The sequence below is a fragment of the Acipenser ruthenus genome, chromosome 12 (genome assembly GCF_902713425.1).
Source record: "Acipenser ruthenus chromosome 12, fAciRut3.2 maternal haplotype, whole genome shotgun sequence".
In the NCBI taxonomy this organism is placed as follows: Eukaryota; Metazoa; Chordata; class Actinopteri; order Acipenseriformes; family Acipenseridae; genus Acipenser; species Acipenser ruthenus.
The window spans coordinates 9,126,060-9,148,026 of record NC_081200.1 but is presented as its reverse complement, the minus strand read 5'-3'; the positions used below and the strand labels follow the sequence as shown (position 1 = coordinate 9,148,026).

At 36.6% G+C, this 21,967-nt stretch overlaps 1 protein-coding gene across 1 annotated transcript in view; it reads right to left on the bottom strand.

The window, feature by feature from the left end:
- Positions 1–21,967, bottom strand: part of col4a4 (collagen, type IV, alpha 4) — a 70,315-nt gene that overhangs the window by 44,622 nt on the left and 3,726 nt on the right. Inside the window, exons 3-4 of the mRNA XM_059034204.1 lie at positions 20,889–20,931; positions 8,808–8,885 (exon numbers count right to left, since the gene is read on the bottom strand). Of these exons, the coding sequence (XP_058890187.1) occupies positions 8,808–8,885; positions 20,889–20,931 (121 nt within the window). The remainder of the gene's footprint in view (positions 1–8,807; positions 8,886–20,888; positions 20,932–21,967) is intronic.

Genomic DNA, 21,967 nt, shown 5'->3' with positions numbered 1-21,967 from the left:
TTATTTCAGAAAATATTTTGTTCCACTCTGAAAATTAGCATTTGCACCTTGATTCATATCCTAAGATAATACAAAAGCAATAATACATATGGTAAATACAGTGTAAACATAGTAATCAAATATCTAAAGTGTGTTGGTGGTCCTGTAAAACCTTTAGACTGGCAGCTGTGGAATGTGATCCACTATAATTACTATGTTTTATTTGTTTTTTTTTTTACTTTTCCAACTGTGAAAAAATAAAATAGATATTAGGTCCAAAATGTTTTAAAAGATGCCAGTGGTTACAGGAGAGCACAGTGCCAAAGACAACTCTGTGTTAACCTGCTTTGTTTTTAAAACATGAAAAATACCTTACATTCCAAAATCCCAACACATTGCCAACATACTATACTATAGTGTAGGGCCCCCAGCAGAATTGGGGCCTCAGCAAGGTCACCGTTTGTTTGGGACATTTTACAAAAACTGCATGCGGGCAGAAGGGTCCACACACACAGGAAGAGAGGCGCACAGAAGCTTGCTTTTGGTTAATTTTGTTCTTTTATGCATTTCTTTCTCGATTACAGCATACCTGGTCGTTTTTAATTCGGGGGTTGAAATTTTAGAATAAAAAGCGGGTAAATGTAAATGTATACAATGCGGGAGGCTGAAGGAAATTCAAATGTGGATGTCTGCAGCCGGCAAGAAGGGTTTAAGTTCATCGTGTTTGTTTCTCTCACTACAAAAGAAAACCCAAAAAGAAGTAAAGGACATAAAAGTTATTCCCTTTTTTTTTTTTTAAACTACATTGTTTTGTTCTATTGAATGCAATGCTACTACTGGTCCATTGAAGGAATCTATCAACAGGTTTGGAAAAAAATAAAAACATTGTATACATATATTACTGCTGCTGTTGTATATATTAGCGACTTTCTGGTAAACTAACAAAACCACTGACCCATTAACCTCAGTGGATGTTATATTATGCGCTTGCTAATGCTTTTGTACTTTACTGGGACTGAATCTTTTTTTTTATGTCTGTAATCCATATTGCATCATTTTGTGTTCTATGTTCCCACTGATGTTTGAATGTTAATTAAAATGATCATTAACAACAGTGAGATTATCACTTGCATGTGACTTCTGTCGTGTGGTACAAGGCAATAAAGGCATACACAGTTTAACAAGCCTCATGCCCAGCTATGATCAGCAAAGAAAAAAGCCTACATAATGTGCTCTGCTAAATTATCTAATTCAATTCGAAAACACTTCCTCGTTATTATTGATTGCTACTGAAAAAATGCATAATTTGAAAATAAAGTTAAATTTAGGAATTATCACCTTGCAATTAACAGGTTCCTATGATGTTGTGTACGGTGTACTCACACCAATTTCAAACTTTGCATATGATTTGTATCAAATTAGCTTTATGCTGGGCTTGTTTGTATCTGAATAGCTCATAGGGAGTTCAAAGCAACGCATGAACACACAGGAGTATCAATGGGGCTGATGGACCACGACCCTGTAGTGTATGAACTATCCTTAAGAGTGCAGAAAATATAAACCGTGTTCACAGCTCTGTATTAGTGCATAACCATAGAACTGTTTAAGAATAATATAGGCTACATAATAACCACAGACAGATGGACACACTGATGATGTTTCTCACATTTTTATATGGCAGCTCCACAATCAGGAGAATATATGTTTTTCCCTCCATAATGAACTATAAAGTGCAATGCCAATCACATTGAATATAATTTTTTTTTTTTTTCTCAAGTCTGCAAAACATAAAAGTGCCTAATTAATGGTTACCATGCACAGGTATGATGGAAAATACTGTACAGTGACTGCATCTGTATTTGTCATCTTTTTTTTTTGTGCAAACTCCATGGCCGAACATGTATTTAAGAAAAATAAAACCGTGCTCAGTTCTTCTCAGTGCTGTGAAAGAGCGGACTGGAAATGTTCTCCAGCAAATGGCTCCAGCAACTACCCCGCTCCGCTCCCCCGCTCCATATACAATTGGCTCGCTCCCCAACACAGGACCGGATTAACCAATATGTCAATAACACCATTCGCCATAATATGCATAGGGCCCCCAAAATATGGGTTAGTGCAGGGCCCTCACGTCCTTCAATCCAGCCCTGCCAACAGCTGTAATGTCATCTATTGTAAAATCATCCTCTCATAAATATAAAGCCTAAAGCATGCATACCAGCGCTTTAACATTCCCTTTCATATTTGTCAGACAATGTCTGACCCAAATTAACCTATTTAATTGTTACACCTGACCTCACAGGGACTAAAACATTTACTTCCTACCACAACAGGCCAGAAAGTGAGGCTAAAACCTAACTAGTCAAGTGAAGTCTAGAAGACTAGTGCTGTTAATACTTAATCAGTAATAGTATGCATGTGTATTTATCTTAGGATCCTAATAAACAAAACTTACTTTTCCAATGTAATGATTTTGATAAAGGTGAACAGCTGCATTTGAAAAAGAAAAGCGATATTCATTGGAACAATGTGATCTTACCTTTTCAATGCATCTCATGCTGTGGGCATATATATATATATATATATATATATATATATATATATATATATATATATATATATATATATATACTGTATATACAGTACTGTGCAAAAGTTTTAGGCAAGTGTGAAAAAATGCTGTAAAGTAAGAATGCTTTCAAAAATAGACATGTTAATAGTTTATATTTATCAATCAACAAAATGCAAAGTGAGTGAACAGAAGAAAAATCTACATCAAATCAATATTTGATGTGACCACCCTTTGCCTTCAAAACAGCATCAATTCTTCTAGGTACACTTGCACACAGTTTTTGAAGGAACTCGGCAGGTAGGTTGGCCCAAACATCTTGGAGAACTAACCACAGTTCTTCTGTGGATTTAGGCCGCCTCAGTTGCTTCTCTCTCTTCATGTAATCCCAGACAGACTCGATGATGTTGAGATCAGGGCTCTGTGGGGGCCATACCATCACTTCCAGGACTCCTTGTTCTTCTTTATGCTGAAGATAGTTCTTAATGACTTTCGCTGTATGTTTGGGGTCGTTGTCATGCTGCAGAATAAATTTGGGGCCAATCAGATGCCTCCCTGATGGTATTGCATGATGGAGAAGTATCTGCCTGTACTTCTCAGCATTGAGGAGACCATTAATTCTGACCAAATCCCCAACTCTATTTGCAGAAATGCAGCCCCAAACTTGCAAGGAACCTCCACCATGCTTCACTGTTGCCTGCAGACACTCATTCGTGTACCGCTCTCCAGCCCTTCGGCGAACAAACTGCCTTCTGCTACAGCCAAATATTTCAAATTTGGACTCATCAGTCCAGAGCACCTGCTGCCATTTTTCTGCACCCCAGTTCCTGTGTTTTCGTGCATAGTTGAGTTGCTTGGCCTTGTTTCCACGTCGGAGGTATGGCTTTTTGACCGCAAGTCTTCCATGAAGGCCACTTCTGACCAGACTTCTCCGGACAGTAGATGGGTGTACCAGGGTCCCACTGTTTTCTGCCAATTCTGAGCTGATGGCACTGCTGGACATCTTCCGATTGCGAAGGGAAGTAAGCATGATGTGTCTTTCATCTGCTGCAGTAAGTTTCCTTGGCCGACCACTGCGTCTACGGTCCTCAACGTTGCCCATTTCTTTGTGCTTCTTCAAAAGAGCTTGGACAGCACATCTGGAAACCCGTCTGCCTTGAAATTTCTGCCTGGGAGAGGCCTTGCTGATGCAGTATAACTACCTTGTGTCTTGTTGCTGTGCTCAGTCTTGCCATGGTGTATGACTTTTGACAGTAAACTGTCTTCAGCAACCTCACCTTGTTAGCTGAGTTTGGCTGTTCCTCACCCAGTTTTATTCCTCCTACACAGCTGTTTCTGTTTCAGTTAATGATTGTGTTTCAACCTACATATTGAATTGATGATCATTAGCACCTGTTTGGTATAATTGTTTAATCATACACCTGACTATATGCCTACAAAATCCCTGACTTTGTGCAAGTGTACCTAGAAGAATTGATGCTGTTTTGAAGGCAAAGGGTGGTCACACTAAATATGGATTTGATTTAGATTTTTCTTCTGTTCACTCACTTTGCATTTAGTTAATTGATAAATATAATCTATTAACATGTATATTTTTGAAAGCATTCTTACTTTACAGCATTTTTTCACACCTGCCTAAAACTTTTGCACAGTACTGTATATAAAAATTACCAGTTTTTGTGATCTGCCAAAGTTAGTAATACCACCAAGAATCTGTAGTTTCATGTATAGTAAAACACTCAATGGTGGGAGATGTAGTAATACAAAATAAACTTCAAATTTAATGACAAACATTTTAACTGTTGAAGATGTTCAGAAAGATTAACAGTCGAAATGTTAGGCATTGACTCATTCATTGCTTTTAGTATTACTACTGTTATATAGTTCCAAAGTAATTGCCAAAATATATATATATATATATATATATATATATATATATATATATATATATATATATATATATTGCTTTTTATTCAAATGTATTGTCTTTCCATAGTTCAATATTGTTTGCTTTGTGTTCTAGTATATTTAGGACAGCATGAGAAATAAAACCAGGACCTAAACAGGGTGTGGACTGACAGAAACTCTTTTTTAATGGGAAGGTCAAAAGTTTACAATCATAATAGAGACTGTGACAGGGTAGCCGACGGTTGACGTTCCCAGACCAGACAGCTGACAGAGACAACACAGGCAGGGACTCTGGTGAAAAGTGCACTGTGGTGTCGTTTTTATTAAACAAAAATAAAATAGATATTTGAACAAAAATACACTGGTCACAGAGCAAAATAAAAGGTTGAACAAAAAAAAACACGAAGACCGACACCAAACAAAACAACAAGTACCGTGCTGGTGATTTCCAGCACGCGTAGCATTTGTTTACTTTTACTTTCTTTACCTCGTTCTCTCTCTTGCACACGTTCCTCCTTCCTGAACACCCATCTTGAACACAGAAGCTGCAGGGTTTTTATACATGCGACCATCTCCGAATTAACGATAAATGAATCAGTCCGGAGACGGTCACATTCTGCACGAGTTTAGTGGATGGGCTTTTATCCCATCCACACTGCCACATAATAACAAACAAAACACTTTGTATTTTAAATAAATACAAAATACATTCAAATCGCATCAAAACAACACACACAAATTCACCTGTTTAAATAAACATAAAACAATACATTTGAAATCACAATGCATTCTCTTTTAAATAATACAATACATTTTTAATCATAACACAATACATTTGATCAGCAGGGCTTTGACCGGCCCCTATTTATGTGCAGGGCTTTTCCTCTGCCCCGCCGCAGGGATATTTGCTAAATACACAAAATAGCAAACATGTGGTGCTTGCTTCTTGTCTCATTACTTTGTGTATTGTTTCTCAGATTTATTCAAGGTGATCTTCGGGGACCGACTGCACCTATATCTCCAGCAATTGTGTAATACATGGAGTACAAAGATACACCTCAAAAAGATGGAATAAAAAGGTTTAGATTGCTTTCACTTTGAAACCAATATGAACACCCACTCTACCCTATCAAACCAAACCCTACCCTACCCACCCACCAACTGCTAGACCATTCTTGTTTTGTATTCACTATCCCTGAACCAGCTATACGACTGGAATTGGGGGGCAGATAAATGAGACAGAGATAAATATTTCCTCTAAACGAGACGCTCTCACTGCCAACAAGGTAGAAATGTCTGCTCTTTTGTGTTATTCCAAAGGGAAGAAACCAGGGGGCCGATGTAAGGATACGTGCAAAGTGATTTGCTGCAGCAAAAAAAACATAACTAAGCATAAGTAAAGAATTAGCACTTTGCCATCATTTGTCCATTTAAATGAAATCTATTCAAATGAAGAAAAGAGCATGGAATTGGGCAGGGATCTGGAATACTAAGTGGGTACAAACATTATAATGAGATGTAAGGATTTTGCCTTGCACAAGGGCAATTGTTGACCCTCCAAAAACTTTGCACCTCCTCTGACAAGTTGCAAACCAAAGTAGAAGCAAGTAATTAAGAGCTGTATAAAACCACACACCTTCAGAGACCTGTCACTGGCCTCAGGATGGCTGATGTGGCTCTTGTTGAGGACAGGCAGGAAAACCTTTGGAGGAGTAGTTCAAGATGGAGAAGACTCTGCATATTCAAACCCAGGGTCACTTTGTTTGGTATGGATTGTCCTCTCCGCTTGCCTCTCCAGTGGTGTCAGCTGTGATGTGGATGGCAGACCTCCTCTTGAATGCCTGTGCTGTGTTGTGAGTTTCGCTTTTTGTTCACAGCTGCAGGTCCTGCCATCTTTTCATCACCTGGTTGACTGACAGCATTGACTTTCTCCACTATAGAGGACCATATGGCCTCTTTGGTAGCATAACTGATGTTGGCTGAGGCCTCTAAAAAACTTTTCTTTTCTTTTCCGTGTACCAAGAGAACTTTGCTCCCCTTCCTCCGACATATTTTTTTTGTGCTCCACAAATCTTATACAGCGCCTACTGCTCTCTTCACTCCTAATTCACCTCACCACTGGGCTGTAAGTGTGGCCGGCGCCACTCATTGAAACCCTCATTATCATGATTACGATTCATTATTTGCACGTGTTGAGTAGTTTGCATTGCTCTTAAGCTTACATAGGCTGCAGTGCAAAATAATTGGTCACTAGGCAATTTGGATTTTGCAGCCGCAATTGTTTGCACTGCGCCTATCCTTACATCAGCCATCAGGAGTTTTAATCTTGACATTTTTTTACTGATTGATTAATCGATTAATCACACCTGTTTGCTAGTGATAAGAAATTGTACTGAAAGACAATTACAAGTAATACAAAGTATTAACATCATTCTATTTACTGCAAATGTTTCATAATGCCACATAATGTTTGATATATGTATATTTACTTACACGAATCCAGAATGTCTTTGGAAGTACCTCTAAAATAATTTAAGGAATCTTTTTCACATAACGTTTTTTGATACCGCACTCAGATAGACAAGATTAATAGATCAATTGTTTTTGTAATCACTCAATCATTAATTGATAAAAATCCCTGGAAGAAACCTTACTATACAATGAAGGAGGTCAACTGTAAAAGAGGAATGAAGCCAATCAAAAAGCCATCCTGTGCAAGTGCTTAATGCTCTCATTTATTTAAAGTTGCTGCTGCTTTAAGCAGAATATTTGTCTCTTTATATCAAAGTACGAAGCTGCTGCTGTTGCTTGGGGCATTCCACCACACCTGCCTTCAGTTATTTAAACTGCTTCAAACATGTCACAACAACAATCAGATACGAGTCTCACCTGAAGAATGTCATTGAGGTGATACACAATGCATGCATTTACTTGTTGTTTATAGCTTTTATTTTTCTTTACAAAGCTATTTTCCTCTTTTTATGAGGTTATAATGGAACTGTCTGAAAGAGTCCAGATTATGACTAACTGACATAAGGGTAATGTTATCCATGGTGCCTGGGTGGACCAATGGCTTATTTTCCCCATTTTTACAATGTCCTACCTTGTAAAATCAGCCCTGCAGGTGGGAAGTTAACCAGTCGTTTTTAATGGTACAGTACTGGTATAACACAGTTCATGTCAGGGAAGCAGAGACTCGTCTGACATGGTGATTTTAACAGCAAGTGGAGGTCCAGTATTCTGCTTCCCCGAACATGCAAGCATGATATTTAATACCTGTTATGATGGGCTTATTGTTTATATAGGCAATGTATAATTATAAATGGTAGCATTCAATATCTTAGGCATGTTCTTTAAAATAATAGCTGGCATGTTCATTACTCCATAACCCAACGAACACAATAAGCAGATCTGAGTTTCATGTGTTTTCATGTGGTTGTGTTCTGTGGTCACTACCACAATGCGATTGGTGGATGTGAAGTGTGTTCAAAGTCAAACTTGTCAGTGTGCTGTTTCTTTCAGATTAGTAGGCTTGTATTCATGTACAGCTATGGCCAAAAGTTTTGCATCACCTAGAATTTTAGGATTGAGACATAATTTAAACAAAAAAAAAAACTATATGAACATGTGGCAGGGTGCGTATTTTATGTTTATATGTTGTATGTATTATGTTATTGTTGGTGTATATGTATATAGATATTATATATATATATATATATATATATGTATATATATATATATATATATATATATATATATATATATATATATATAGTACAACATGTTCAAAGATAAAAAGCTAGAACATGTTGCCTCAGTCTGATTAGCACATGCTGCATTGTTTCATCAATTAGTAGCAAGTGCATTTCCACAATTCAAATTGCGTCTGTAATATAGTAAGTGTCTTAACATGACAGTCTAGCCCTAGGATAAAATACGTCAACTTAACCAGTTTTAATTTCCTATTTCCCTTAAATACCTATATACCTGCACACACGCGTTGTGTCATGTCTGATCAAATAAAACTACCTGTGCATGTGAAATGACTCATCTGAATGATTTATCTTAAGATATAAATATGCCAAAATGGCAGCAAGATCAAAGAACAATGTTCTGTAGCTGTCACGAACAGATAAAAGTTACATTTGCAGAATGTCAAGAAATGTCAAGCGCTATACAACTGTCAAATCACATCTGCCGTTACAACAATAAATCCTTTAAAAAATAAAGCAGTAGCCAGAGCACTATGGGCTAGCTCCATGTGGGACGTCGTCAGGGATTTACAGTTGTCACAGAACGACCTTTAGGGGATCACATCGAGATAGCAATGTAAAACATCAGATATATTTCTTACCCGCATTCCTTGTTCTGGGAAGCACTGGCAAACTGAACAGTCTCTTCCACTGCAGGGCCCAACAAAGTCATAGCCACCCTGAAAAAGAAAAGATTTTGGTTAATTTCATAAAACAGACTTTTGCAGTATCAACAAAATACCTGCATACTCTATAACTGAATATTGTACTAAGAGTGATTCCATACCAGATTTTGGTAAACTGCCAAGCTTTACACCAGGGGTGATTTTGTAAGTAACTGTGCATTTTCTGTGCTTAAATCATTTACAGAACTTCTCCAATACATTGTTTTCCATACTAGTTTCCAGTTATTCACAGATGCATGTGCTTTACCATGTGTTAATGCTTTAATGTTTGACAGTGTTTTACCATGCTTTTTATACATGAAAACAGTATAATATGAAATATGTTATACAATGACTGATGGTGTATGTACTGTTATTAGTAAATAATGTCACCATTTTTTTTTCATAAGCTGCTACAGTATAATGTTAGCAGGGCCACAATAAAAATGTAACCCTGAGGGTAATTGTGGGATGGGGCAGCTAATTAACGGTTCTGAGTAGTTGGTTGCTAGGTTTATATTATTAAAAGACTATGAGATTTTACACACTTGCAATCTCTTTTATTGTCATGGAAATAAAGCTGAAGTACAACAGGGTTTGGGATTACATTTTAATGATTGGTTTGTTGTGACTCCCTATCATGTATCTTTGGTTAAAACTGCTAAAGTGACCACAAGCATTGTACACAACTAGCCTATTCGCTTTAAAATATTTGAACTAAAATGTTATTTTCTTGTAATCTTATATAACAAAAGCTGTAGCTGACCACAGATATGTTCATTATTACACACACTACCCTTAAACATTTTTTAGGACAATCTATTTTACCATTTGTCTTTAAGAAATGTGTGATTTAACGCAAGTATCAGCAGTCTGTTCATTTAGTTTGTGCACATGTTGGGATGAGTAAGTGAAGGATATGTATGAAATATGATGTAATACATGGTCCGTCACTAATTAAATGTTCCATACAGGATCATGGTACGTTCAGATGTTGTTCTCTCCTGCAACAATGTTGATCTGGACAGAAAATCATTCCCCATAATTTGTGAATCTATATTTCAGTCAGGAAACTCATGTGATAGATTACCGTGTAACAATTTTTTTTTTTTTTTTGGTTCCTGGGTAGCAAGTGTTATTTCCTAATTGCTTATGCCTCAAAAGTATAGAAAATGGCTATTATTCCCCACAAACTTTGCTTTTGTGACCAGGACAGTGATATTTTGAAATTTACCTATTTCCAATGAGAAAACGGGTGAATTTGTGTCTTTTCGTTCACATAAAGTCAGAAAAAAACAACATATGAATCCAAATTAACATGTATTTATAATAAAGTAATACAAAAATGACTACAAAAGATTTAGAAGTAAGTAGTTTTTCGAGATTTACGATTATACTGTAAATCACTCACAAATCAGTCCCCAAATGTAGTCTCCCATCATGACTTTATGTGAACGAAAAGACACAAATTCGCCCGTTTTCTCATTGGAAATAGGTAAATTTCAAAATATCACTGTCCTGGTCACAAAAGCAAAGTTTGTGGGGAATAATAGCCATTTTCTATACTTTTGAGGCATAAGCAATTAGGAAATAACACTTACTACCCAGGAACAAAAATTGTGTTACATAGTGTTATTTATTAAAGCTTAGACTAGGTAACATTACTTCATTATACATATTTTTGGATTTTGGCCTTTTGAGCTTGCAGATAAGTGGAGAGGCTGACAGTAGGGAAGCCATGGGCAGGGGGGCAAGATAGCTGCCCTCCCCGTTAGATGAAGCCAAAAAGCAGGTTCACACTGAGGTCACAGCCCAAGTTTTGAGAAACTGTATGCATTTCTTAGATCCAGCATTTTCCTAGCAGTCACATGGGCACACTAAACTCTTGTACTGTATTTGGCTGAATTAAGAAATCACGCATAAATAAGCATATTAACATTTGCCCCCAATTTTACAGTAACTCATTTTTCTAGTCTAGTAATGCAAACCAATCAGCATGGTAAAAACATATTTGTAAGACTCCCTCATAAATTCCTTTACCTGCCTCCAATATTTCAATGACAATCTAATTAATTTACAGCCCACAGTTTAGCTTGTTGTGAGAAACTGTATGGAACTAATATCCTTCTACCGGTCAAAAATACACACTAAAGTTATTTTATACTGTACCAGGTGTTAATGAGCATATATGTGTTAATGAGATTATTAACATTTCCCATACATTTTAACTTTCTGTTGTGGCTTGGTAATTTAAAAACAATCAGAACAGCTAAAATATACTCTAAAGGCGGGGGGGGGGCAGGACACAACGATGACTTTCCATTTAGGAGACACACCACTGAGGTCAAGATGTATATTCCCATTGAATGTCTATACTTACCACCTGACAGTCTTGACATCTCTGAAGGAAGGAATACAATATACGACAAGGGTGTATAATGAGAGGGTACAAGCTGTCATTCCATCCTAAGTTACGGTACATAGAGCCCTCACCAGATGTTTGACACATATGGAACAACTAGCAGAGGAATGTCCTTTGTGTTAAACACAATAGGTTGCACCACATTTAGCCTCTGTCCACTGCTTACAAGTGGCTCTATTATCTTGATCTTAACAGCAGTGGGTCTAAATAATGCCACTGAGATACTTTTGTGTACCAAATATGTAAATTAGCAGTGAAGGTCCTATTTTTTTAAGGATGGTGCTAATTTCATTTACGGTTTAGATCAATTGAAAATTCTCCATGGTCTGCATACAGAAGGCTGTGTGGTCCAGTGGCTAAAGAAAAGGGCTTGTATCCAGGAGGTCCTCGGTTCAAATCCCAGCTCAGCCACTGGCTCATTGTGTGACCCTGAGCAAGTCACTTAACCTCCTTGTGCTCCGTCTTTCGGGTGAGACGTAATTGTAAGTGACTCTGCAGCTGATGCATAGTTCACACACCCTAGACTCTGTAAGTCACCTTGAATAAAGGCGTCTGCTAAATAAACAAATAATAATACAAACTGATTAAGGTGTGCCGATATGAGCATGATATATCTGGTTGTGTCCATTCTAAATAGCGTAAGATAATGTGAGTCTTAAAGAAGTGTGGAACAGCACCTGAAAAGTATAATGGCACAATATTAAAATGATCCACGCTGTGGTGCTGTGATAAAAGCGTAGCTTGGAATCTCTGTGCAGTTTTAAAATACAAGGACTTTTCACCCATGTTCATAGTTAATTAGTATATAGATATATTGCCAGTATACTTTATTTTTTAAAACCAAAGATAAAGTCCAAAAGAGACCATTTGTGTCGAGGTGGCCACTTCAGTTGCTGGTTGCTATTAAATGTCTTTGCCTAGCCTAATGATGGATTCTATAGGTGAGCATGCTGACACAAGTCTTTGTCTGTGAGGCCATACTCACTCAGCAAATACAAATTGTCACCACAACTGTTTAAAGCAACTGCTAAAAACAGATGGAGTCTGTTCTACTGTCTAACTGTTTTTAAATTCTTATCCTTTACATGAGCCCATATTTTCTATCTTCTTATATTTCATCTGCTGCTTGATTTGACTCTGTTGGAAACACTATATTTGCAAGACTATTATCCTAAAATATCAACGGAAATACTTTTCCTGTAAAGTATCTTTAGTTTATAAAATGTCACTTTTAAATCTGTAAGAAATGATTGTTTATTCACATTAGTATGCACAAATCCAAGTCCAAAGCTCCAACCATGCCGAATTTGGAATTTAAAACATGTACAGAACTGTAAGGCATGTAGACAAATGTTTGGACTAGTGCCTTCATCAGTGAATTTGGAAGCCAGGCCAAAAACATAACATGTCAGGCAGTCAAGAAGTCCAAAAGAAAATGCATGTTGGGAGAACAGTATCAGTTATTGTCTTTGCTTTTCAATGGAAAGTTGGGAAGGAATGAAGGAAACTTAATTGTTAACTCTAGATACTGTATGTAATGAGTAATACTAGTGATGGATCTTATGTTCACTAAAAGTATGTTCAGGTTAAACAAAAAAGCATCTATATTTCAAACCCCAGAGAACTAACTGACAACTATGTCGCTTTACCTGGCTTCTACCTGCAGATATGCAATCGATGCAAACAAGAAGTAGCCTCAGAGATTGTATCTGAGTTTATGGGCTTGTTTCAAAGCTAGATGCTCACAATGTAATAAAAAATGGAATTCCTGCTAGACCATTTACAACCCATAGTGAAATGGTCATCTTGGTAGACAGAGGCTAAATATTTAAACGTGATCAGAGGAAGTTGTATACAAAATTGTTTAATTAATTTGTCAAAGCTGCGCACGCACCAGGGCTCTTATTAGGAGTCTACGTGTACAGCAGTTTAATCATCAGTGAAGTAAGCTTAGTAAACAACATAATGTTACAAATAAATATTAACAAGCAAAATAAATATACTGAAAATAATTTTTGCGGACAAGACGTTTTTACATGCAGGCCGTGCCAAAATCGTGCAAATCTTTGGAATGTTACGGTGAAACAGATTTCTTGCCGACAAAACTATGTATATAAATAATCTACAAACATAGATAAACACAATTATACACAGAAACAATTGTAAACCCAATCTGTACAGATGTTCTTGAGTACAGATGCTGGATATTCCACATTGCATGTATAATTAAACATCTACTGCTTTTTGAGCATATCAAAAATATGCATTGATAAACTATTAACTTTTCTATATCATGGCACTAGAACAAATATCTAGTTCTACATTATATTTAGGGCTTCTGTTTTTCGGGTTTTATTAATTGTATTTTTCGGTGCTTATTTTTAGCTATTTTCGAGTTTTATGTAAATCGTTTTTTTGGGGGGCTTTTGTTTTTGCTATACTGTATGAAATTAGTGTTTTCGGATACTTTTCAAAATGCGTGAGCGTTTTTTTTTTGTGTGTCAAAATATGTATAGTAGTAACTCAACAGTACTTGCACACTTAAGTTGGCCCTTCTTTCCATTGCTGTCTTCCACAACAAAATCCCTACGGTCACAGGCACATTCTTCTGGGGTTTTTGTGTGTAGGCATTTTCATACATTTCGCCACAATTCTGTTTAAGTCCTCCGTATTTTACCTGTAATACAGCTTGAAATCCTGCTACCAAGCCTCCATCCTGATTGTAATCTCGTTTTAAATCTTGCAAGCGTTGTATCCAATAGAAATTGTGCTGTCCTTCAGTAGTTGGGGCGGGTTTAAAGTATTCAGAACGAATCAATGATAGATGCACCTATCAGAGATGACTCACCTCTTCAAACAGTACCTGTAGAACTCCTCTGTTTGTATCCGGGGAAACTGTCACCCTTCATGTAAATGTGCTTTAATTTGCTCTTATCTGCCCCCTATTTTACTGCATTTAATCCTGTACTTCAGAATACTGTAATCTGCCAAGTGTTTAACCTGTAGTACTTTGTATTTAATCATATCCTGATGTAACTATCACTATTTAATCATATCCTGATGTAACTATCACTATTATCTGCTGTATTATTGAATTGTGGTTTGTCACACTTGTACTTTGCTTGAACAAAAGTTATTGTATTTCTTGCTCTTATTGTATTACTTGTATTGTAACACTTGAAATGTATTTGCTTACGATTGTAAGTCGCCCTGGATAAGGGCGTCTGCTAAGAAATAAATAATAATAATAATAATAATAATAATAATAATAATAATAATAATAATAATAATAATAATAATAATAATAAGATGCAAGTCAGGAAGGCGGAACATTGCCCAGCAGCACTGGGAAATGTATTTATTATTATTTTTGTAGTAGGTTTTATTTTTTAATGGGAATAGTCATGTACCAGCTAGTTTGTGTGTCTTTCAAATTAAATGTGTAGGCTTACTCCACTGCAACTTTGAGTTTTAACTGTCTGCTGTTATAAACAACAAATGTTGGTGTTGCAACACTCTAGCATTTCTTATGAATTAAGAAAAACCTTTTGAGAAACTTAATATATGTTATAGCTAAACTACAGGATTAAACACTAAAACTATATGTTTTAATTTTAATTAGTGTGGATACTACTTGTATATTGCTGTGGTGATTCAATTGATTTGGACTAGTATATACTACTAGTATATTTCTTAATAGTTTTTATTAATATCAGTTACAAAAAAATATCTAAACATTCTAAAGTGCTTTGCTCCCTGAACTGTATTTTAGGGTCAGAGTCCCAGACTTGTACCACTACTCATAACACAAAGTTTAATCTTCTTTGCAATACACTTGGAACCCTTTCAATTCTTGCAGGACTTTGTCCCAGAATCAGAAAGCTTATTATATTTGTAGTTCAATATAAAGAGCCTAGTGTATTTGTTAAGTGGTCATCATTTTGAAATCCTGTGGGATAATATAGATTCCTATATTTTTATATATAGTTTTCAATTAAACTGCAGTGTAAAATAACTTGTAATCTCTAACTACATTGGCAGAAAACCCTGTTGATGACACTTGGACTTAGAGTGTGGATCTTGCTTTGTAACATTCTTATTCTTCTTTATTGGAGCCAGTGGAGTCGTTAGGGTGTATTTTCTTGTTTTTAAACACCTGGTCAACACCCAGCCCAAGGTGTGCAATGATTATATATTATTCTTAACTCCTAGAGGGTAACTTTTACTGCATCACAGTGGAAAGTGACCCCCGCCCTCATGCACACACTCTTTCAGACAGACAGCCTGCAGGCTATCATCTGGAAAATTGCTACTGTCTTACTTTTAGGGTTTCAGATCTTGTATTTGAACTTGCAACCTCCTGTGAGTGTATACAGCTGGTCTCTGCTTAGCATTGGAAGTGTGCATGTGCATTCTACTAATATATACAGTAGTAGACAAAAGTTTACATACCCCAATGGAAATGTATAATTTATAGAAATGTCTCAAACAAAGAATTTTAGGAAAAATCTTCTGTAGCAAAATGTTTGCTTTTGTGGATGAGGGAAAAAAAAGTTACAAGAAATAGATCTGCTGAAATTGCTGAAATTATTTATTTCAGCAATTTGTTTTGCAAAACTCCAAAAATGCTAATTCAAAAGTATTCATACCCTTTGATGCTATGATAGTATTGTCTACAAGGTGCTAGAAATGTCCATACGATAACGCAGAACCTAATTCTAGAAAAGTGTAGAAAATGCTGGATTGTAGGTGAACTTTTTTAGAGAGTATAAAAGGGTTAGGCATAGGATGATTTGCTGTCATTACCAATAAGTCAATATGGGACAAAGTAAAGAGCTATCTTAAGACCTTAGGCAGAAATGTATTTATTGTCATAAAGCTGGAGAAAGATACAGGAAGATTTCCAAGCATTTGAGTAAACCAATTTCAACTATTGTTTCTATTATCAAGAAGTACAACGCTTCCTCGGTCTGGAAGAAAGAAGGTTCTTTCACCAAGAACAAGTAGAAGACATGTGAGGAAGGTTAATAACAATCTGAGATTGACTGCCAAAGATATGCAAAGTGAATTGGCTGCAAGTGGGACTGGGGTTTCCATTTCAACCATAGGTCAAGAATTGAATGGTGAAGGTCTCAATGGTCACAGGCCAAAGAAAAAGCCCAGACGTTCCGACACACATCAAAATCAACTTTAGAATGGTTAAAGAGGAATAAAATCAAGGGTCTGGAATGGCCTAGTCAAAGTCCCGATCTAAATCCGATTGAGAATATTAGGTATGAGTTGAAGAAGGCTGTGGACGGGAAGTCCTCGGAATTTGAAGGAATTGGAACAATTTTGCGTTGAAGAATGGTCAAAAATCACTAAAGAATCATGCCAAAAGCTCATTGACAATCATTTAAAAGAGGTTATTATTGCTAAAGGTGCCTCAACTAGCTATTAATTTCATTTTCCTTGTCAGGGTGTGAATAATTTTGAATGAGCATTTTTTGAGTTTTGCAAAAAAATTGCTGAAATAAATCATTGTAGATATCTATTTCTTGTAACTTTTTCCTCATCCACAAAAGCAAAACTTTTGCTACAAAAGATTTTTCCTATAATTTTTTGTTTGAGAAATTATACATTTCCATTGGGGTATGTAAACTTTTGACTACAACTGTATAACGGCACAATAGTGCCGTTATAGTAAGAGTGACAGACAGTTTCTTGTTTAAACCCGTAATTTTAAAGTTACAGAATGGCGTAAAAATTAGTTTTTACAAATTATTCAGACAACTTTTTGCGCTCAAATAACTAAAAAACGGCTGCGCGTTTGAATACCTCCTTTGGTAGGCTGGAAGAACCCACAAAATTGATCAAGTAATTACCAAGGTATTTGTGCTTTTCTTCGCGCATGCGTGGTTAGTTTTTTCATAACTATGAAAATAAGCCTGCGCAGTTTGGTGAAATGTTAGAGTATTCGGTCGCCCATTGATTCTCTTGTTAACTTATGTCTGAGCCGAGCTGAGGAGTGATCCAGAGTGTAGAACTGCAGGCCGAATGCCAGGTACACAGTACCTCTCTTTTACAAAGCAAGGGCTGCATTAAAAAAACAAAATAATAACAAACTACAAACCTGTAATAAAAAATAACAGGCTTATCAATTGTTTATCCTACTGTAAGCAGAAATATAAAGCTCAATAACGTATAGCAGCAACGCGTGTTTATGGCAATAGATGAACCATATTTATTATGTTTTATTTGCATAATTTAAGAGATTCGGTAACTTATTTCTGTAATATTGCATAGGCCTTGTTGCTTTTGCTAGGGGGAAAAGTAAAGTTGCATTATTTGACAGGACGATACTTCCTGCTTTGCTGTTGCGGTCTAGACTGGAGACAGACACACAAGATGGCAATGTAAACAAAGTTGAACTGTTGTTGTATGGGATGGTAGAATTTATTTTGGGATAAATAAAACCTATTTCATTGATTAACGATGCATCGGAGCCCTAAATATGAAAACCCACGCTTACACAAGCTATATAAATGTACACAAAATCTCAGACTTACCTTTGGTTGTACATCAAATAAAAAATCCAGTGTTGAAAAAAAGACCACTCATTTCAGAACAGCATTAAACAACAGCAACAATTTCCTGCAGTTACAATTCCAACTTAAAGTTGAGCAGAATGCTGGCATTCTGTGATTCTTGAAACATGTATTTTTTGTGACAACTGTAAAGGTCTGATTACACTGGGCGCGGCAGCAGAAAGCGGTAAACTGTGTGGCAAAAAATATATAATGTGTTGTTTTAAATGGGTGCAATTATACTGAGTGCGGAACGGAAAAGCATCACGCCGGAAAACCAGAAACCAGAGCGATTTTCTGATAATCTACACCAATCAACTGTGCGACGTTATCTGCACTCTGTACAGTGAGAGATGGCGAACGAAAGACTGGTTTTCAGGGTGCAAAAATGCTCTCAACTGTATGATACGTCCCGTCCAGATTATAAGGATACGCTAAAGAAGCAAGACACCATAGCGGCCAAACTGGACATGTCAAGGAAAAATATTTGCATTTGAAGAGCAACAGAAAACATACAATATATAGCGTACTGTATGGCATAGACCTTCAAGCAAAACACTTCAAAGATGAAAAAAAAGAGGTCTCAGTAATGACGGGCTTCTTGCAGTATTTCATGGAGGTTTTTTGTAACATGTGATAATACATTTGCATACCGCGGGGTTTCCAGCCAACAGTGTAATGAAAAACTGCACGGTTTACCGCTTTCCGCAACCGTTCCCAATCAGACCTTAGAGTTAAGTCGCACTGGGTAAGGGCTTCTGGTATGAAATAAATAATAATTGAACAGGAATTAACGAGTTCTGTACTCGGTTTCCATAAATTAAACCACCTTATTTGCATGCTGTATAAATACACCAATTCTTGCTTACGACCAAAATGATACACATCATTATAATTAAAAAAAACAACATTTTGAAGATAGAAGACTGACAGGAAGGGCAGGTGTTAAAAAAACAAAACACACACACACACACAGTATGCTACATGGGATAACGGCCTCATCCTTATACTGTAGCATTTTGCTTCCTATCGTGAATGCGGTAATAATATTACCGTAATTATATATAAGTAGAACACACATACACGCTAATGCTTCTTCCTATGCTCCGCAGAAATCAGCTGTATATAATTACAAGCAATGAGGCAAAGGTAAAGTCATTTGTTACCGAAGCAGAGTTTGAACTCTATTCAAGGTACAAACATGTTTTTAGGGCTTGTAGAGTACTCAAGATAAATTGCATTTTAATGGACCAAAGTTTTGAAAGAAAGGAAGATGAACAACTGATAGACCTGCATAACTAAACCCCAGCCTGGTTCATGAACTACAAACTTTCTACAAATATATTACATTTCTAAAATGATTTTGCAGTTTGTGTAATACAGCCCTAGGGTGTACTATATATATATTCAGTGTGTATTCAGTATGTACCTTATGACCTTTACTAATTTAACCAAAATGCTTAGCTTTTTATCTTTTGAATTTAAATCATGACCATGTTTTAAAAGCTTGCATATTTAGGGACAGAGCTTACATTCTGTATTACAATAAATTAACTCACTGCTGATTTCAAAGACCCTGATTACTAAGATCTGTTATAGGGGTCTGTGAAACCAGCCATGATGGTACATTGCCCTCTCATGGAAATGGACTATTTTTAAGTTATTAAATGTAAAAGACATATTTTATCAGGAGAGAAGCATGTCTAGATTTGAATCCTTATTAAAGTACCATCATTGCATTTTTGTGCCATTTATCTATTTTCTTTGAATCTGTCTTGAATTTCAAAGCTCAGTTTAGCAAAAAAGAATGTTCACATCGTCACTTATCTGAAATCAAGTATAATGATTTTTGTTCAAACTTTTTTTAGTGCTTGGAAAATTTGTTGGAAGAAATGGTAGATTATGACTAGTTTTCGGTTTTTATCTTTAAAAAAAAAAATCCGGGAATTTTTCAGAGTTTATTTTACATATATTAAAATAGGGATAAAATCTGTAGAGGTTCTGATGAGTAGAGGTTCTGGTTACTGATTAATAATGTCCCTGGCATGTGTGATGAGCAGAATCTGTGCAAGTCGAAGCCACGTTTTCCCAAGTTAGCTGGTACTTTGCGAACGTTTGGGCAATCGCTGTGCTGACAGAAATAGTATCTACAGATATGAACATGACATCAGCACAAAACAAGCCAGGTTTAAACACCTTGAAATCATAAAAAGAAAAGAAAATTGACAGAACTGGGTGGTGCAAGCCATCGGGAGACGCGTCAAAATTCACACTATACATTTACATCAATTTACATATAAGTTTACCAGCTAAAGCATCACCATTTTCTGTCATATATTTACGATTAGGATTGTCGGTGTTAGGCAGTGTTTTAGCTGATGGACAGTACTGTCACATGGTCACCTTGCGCCGTTTTAACAGAAAAAGACTGCTCACAGAGCAAAATAACAATGTTAAACAAAAATACTCATGAACACAAAACAAAACACAGGTCAGGCTGGGCAACTGCTGTCACTGTTCCTGTGTTACTATTTAAGTTTTGTTTCGTTTCGCTTCACTTCTGTTTCATTTCTGTTTCATTTCTGTTTCGCTCCTCTCGCTCTCGCTCCTAACACACCCACCCCGAGGGTAGAGAGCTGCAGGCTTATATACAGATGACCATCTCCCGATTAGCAACAAATTAATCACTTAATTAACTCGGGAGATGGCCATCTTCTGCACAAGGTTTTTAATTTATTCCTGGCAGAGGACGAGGACCAATCTCGCGTAGAAATGTGTAGAAATAAAAGTAAACACAGTGCAGTAAACGTGTTACTTTTCAAGAATTCTGTGGTGATATCACGATTACTTTAATTTCTATACAGCTGATGAGAGGTTCCAGGTATTTACCATCACAAGCTGGCAATCTGCGTAAATGTTACGGTGCAAATAAGCATATTGTAAGTGCTGCTTGCGGGGATGTAAAGTGACATCATTATTTCAGAATAGGGATACCACAATTAAGTTTAAGAGCAATTAAAAGGTACATACCCCACAAACAGTCCGCCTTGCAACATGTACAATGGCAATCCACCTGTTAAATAATTGCAAAAGTTGTGTTATTCTAAAATGAAGGGAAAATTCCAACATACATAAAGTCAGATTGAAAAAAGCTACTCTTACCTCCTACTCTTATTCTGAGAGGTCAAGTTCAGCAGCCAGTGCCATTTAACAAACAGTTATGTCCAGCAATATTAAAAGAAACTTGATCTTATGTATCTGTTTGCTAGATGGTGCTGGCTTTAACTTTTATAAAGTCACTTTGACTGGGTTATATTTGTCTGAAAAACACAATATTTGGTTGATTGAATGAAAACCACTTTGAATGATTGCAGACATCATTAAAGGGTAGGGGCACAGAAAATTACACTTGTGATAGGAAGCTACCTACTGTTTAAAGTAGAGTGCCCCCTCGCTATAAGGCTCTCGGTTATAATGTGCCTCGGATATAACGCTCCTACAGCATGGCCCCCAATTCCCTATAATAGTGATTCATGCAATATTTCTACAGCAAATACAGTACTGGTGTTGTTCAAACTATAGCTTCTCAGTCTAACTTCCATTTCTGTCTCTCCCTTTTGATACAGTATCTGAACTGAAGAAAAGCTGCGCTGGCACTTTATAACACAGACATCTTATTCAGCATTTGTTTTATAACCAAATAAATATTAGACCTATTAAGTGGTTATCTTTCCCAATGTATTTATTTTTTTGCTGCGAGAGGAGCTACGGCTTTCTCCAAGAGACGAGACGTTCCAGCTTCGCTTCAGCCCCGCTCCGGCAGCCAAACCTGGGACGAGCCCATGCCCTCTTCCCCTCTCGACTCTACATTTGGTTTGCTTGTCTGTCGCTTTGAACTGAACTCCCGACCAGCATTTAGCCAGGCTATTCATAGTTTAAAAACTGCTAATTAAAATGATCCACAAGTAGGAATATTACCTTTTTTATTTTTTATAAATACAGCGTTGGTTACATTGTGCTTTATACATGGTTCATTCATGGAAAGTTACCTTTTTACTTCACTATGTGTGCACTATAGAGCTGGAGTTATTTTCTTTTGTATTTTAGTC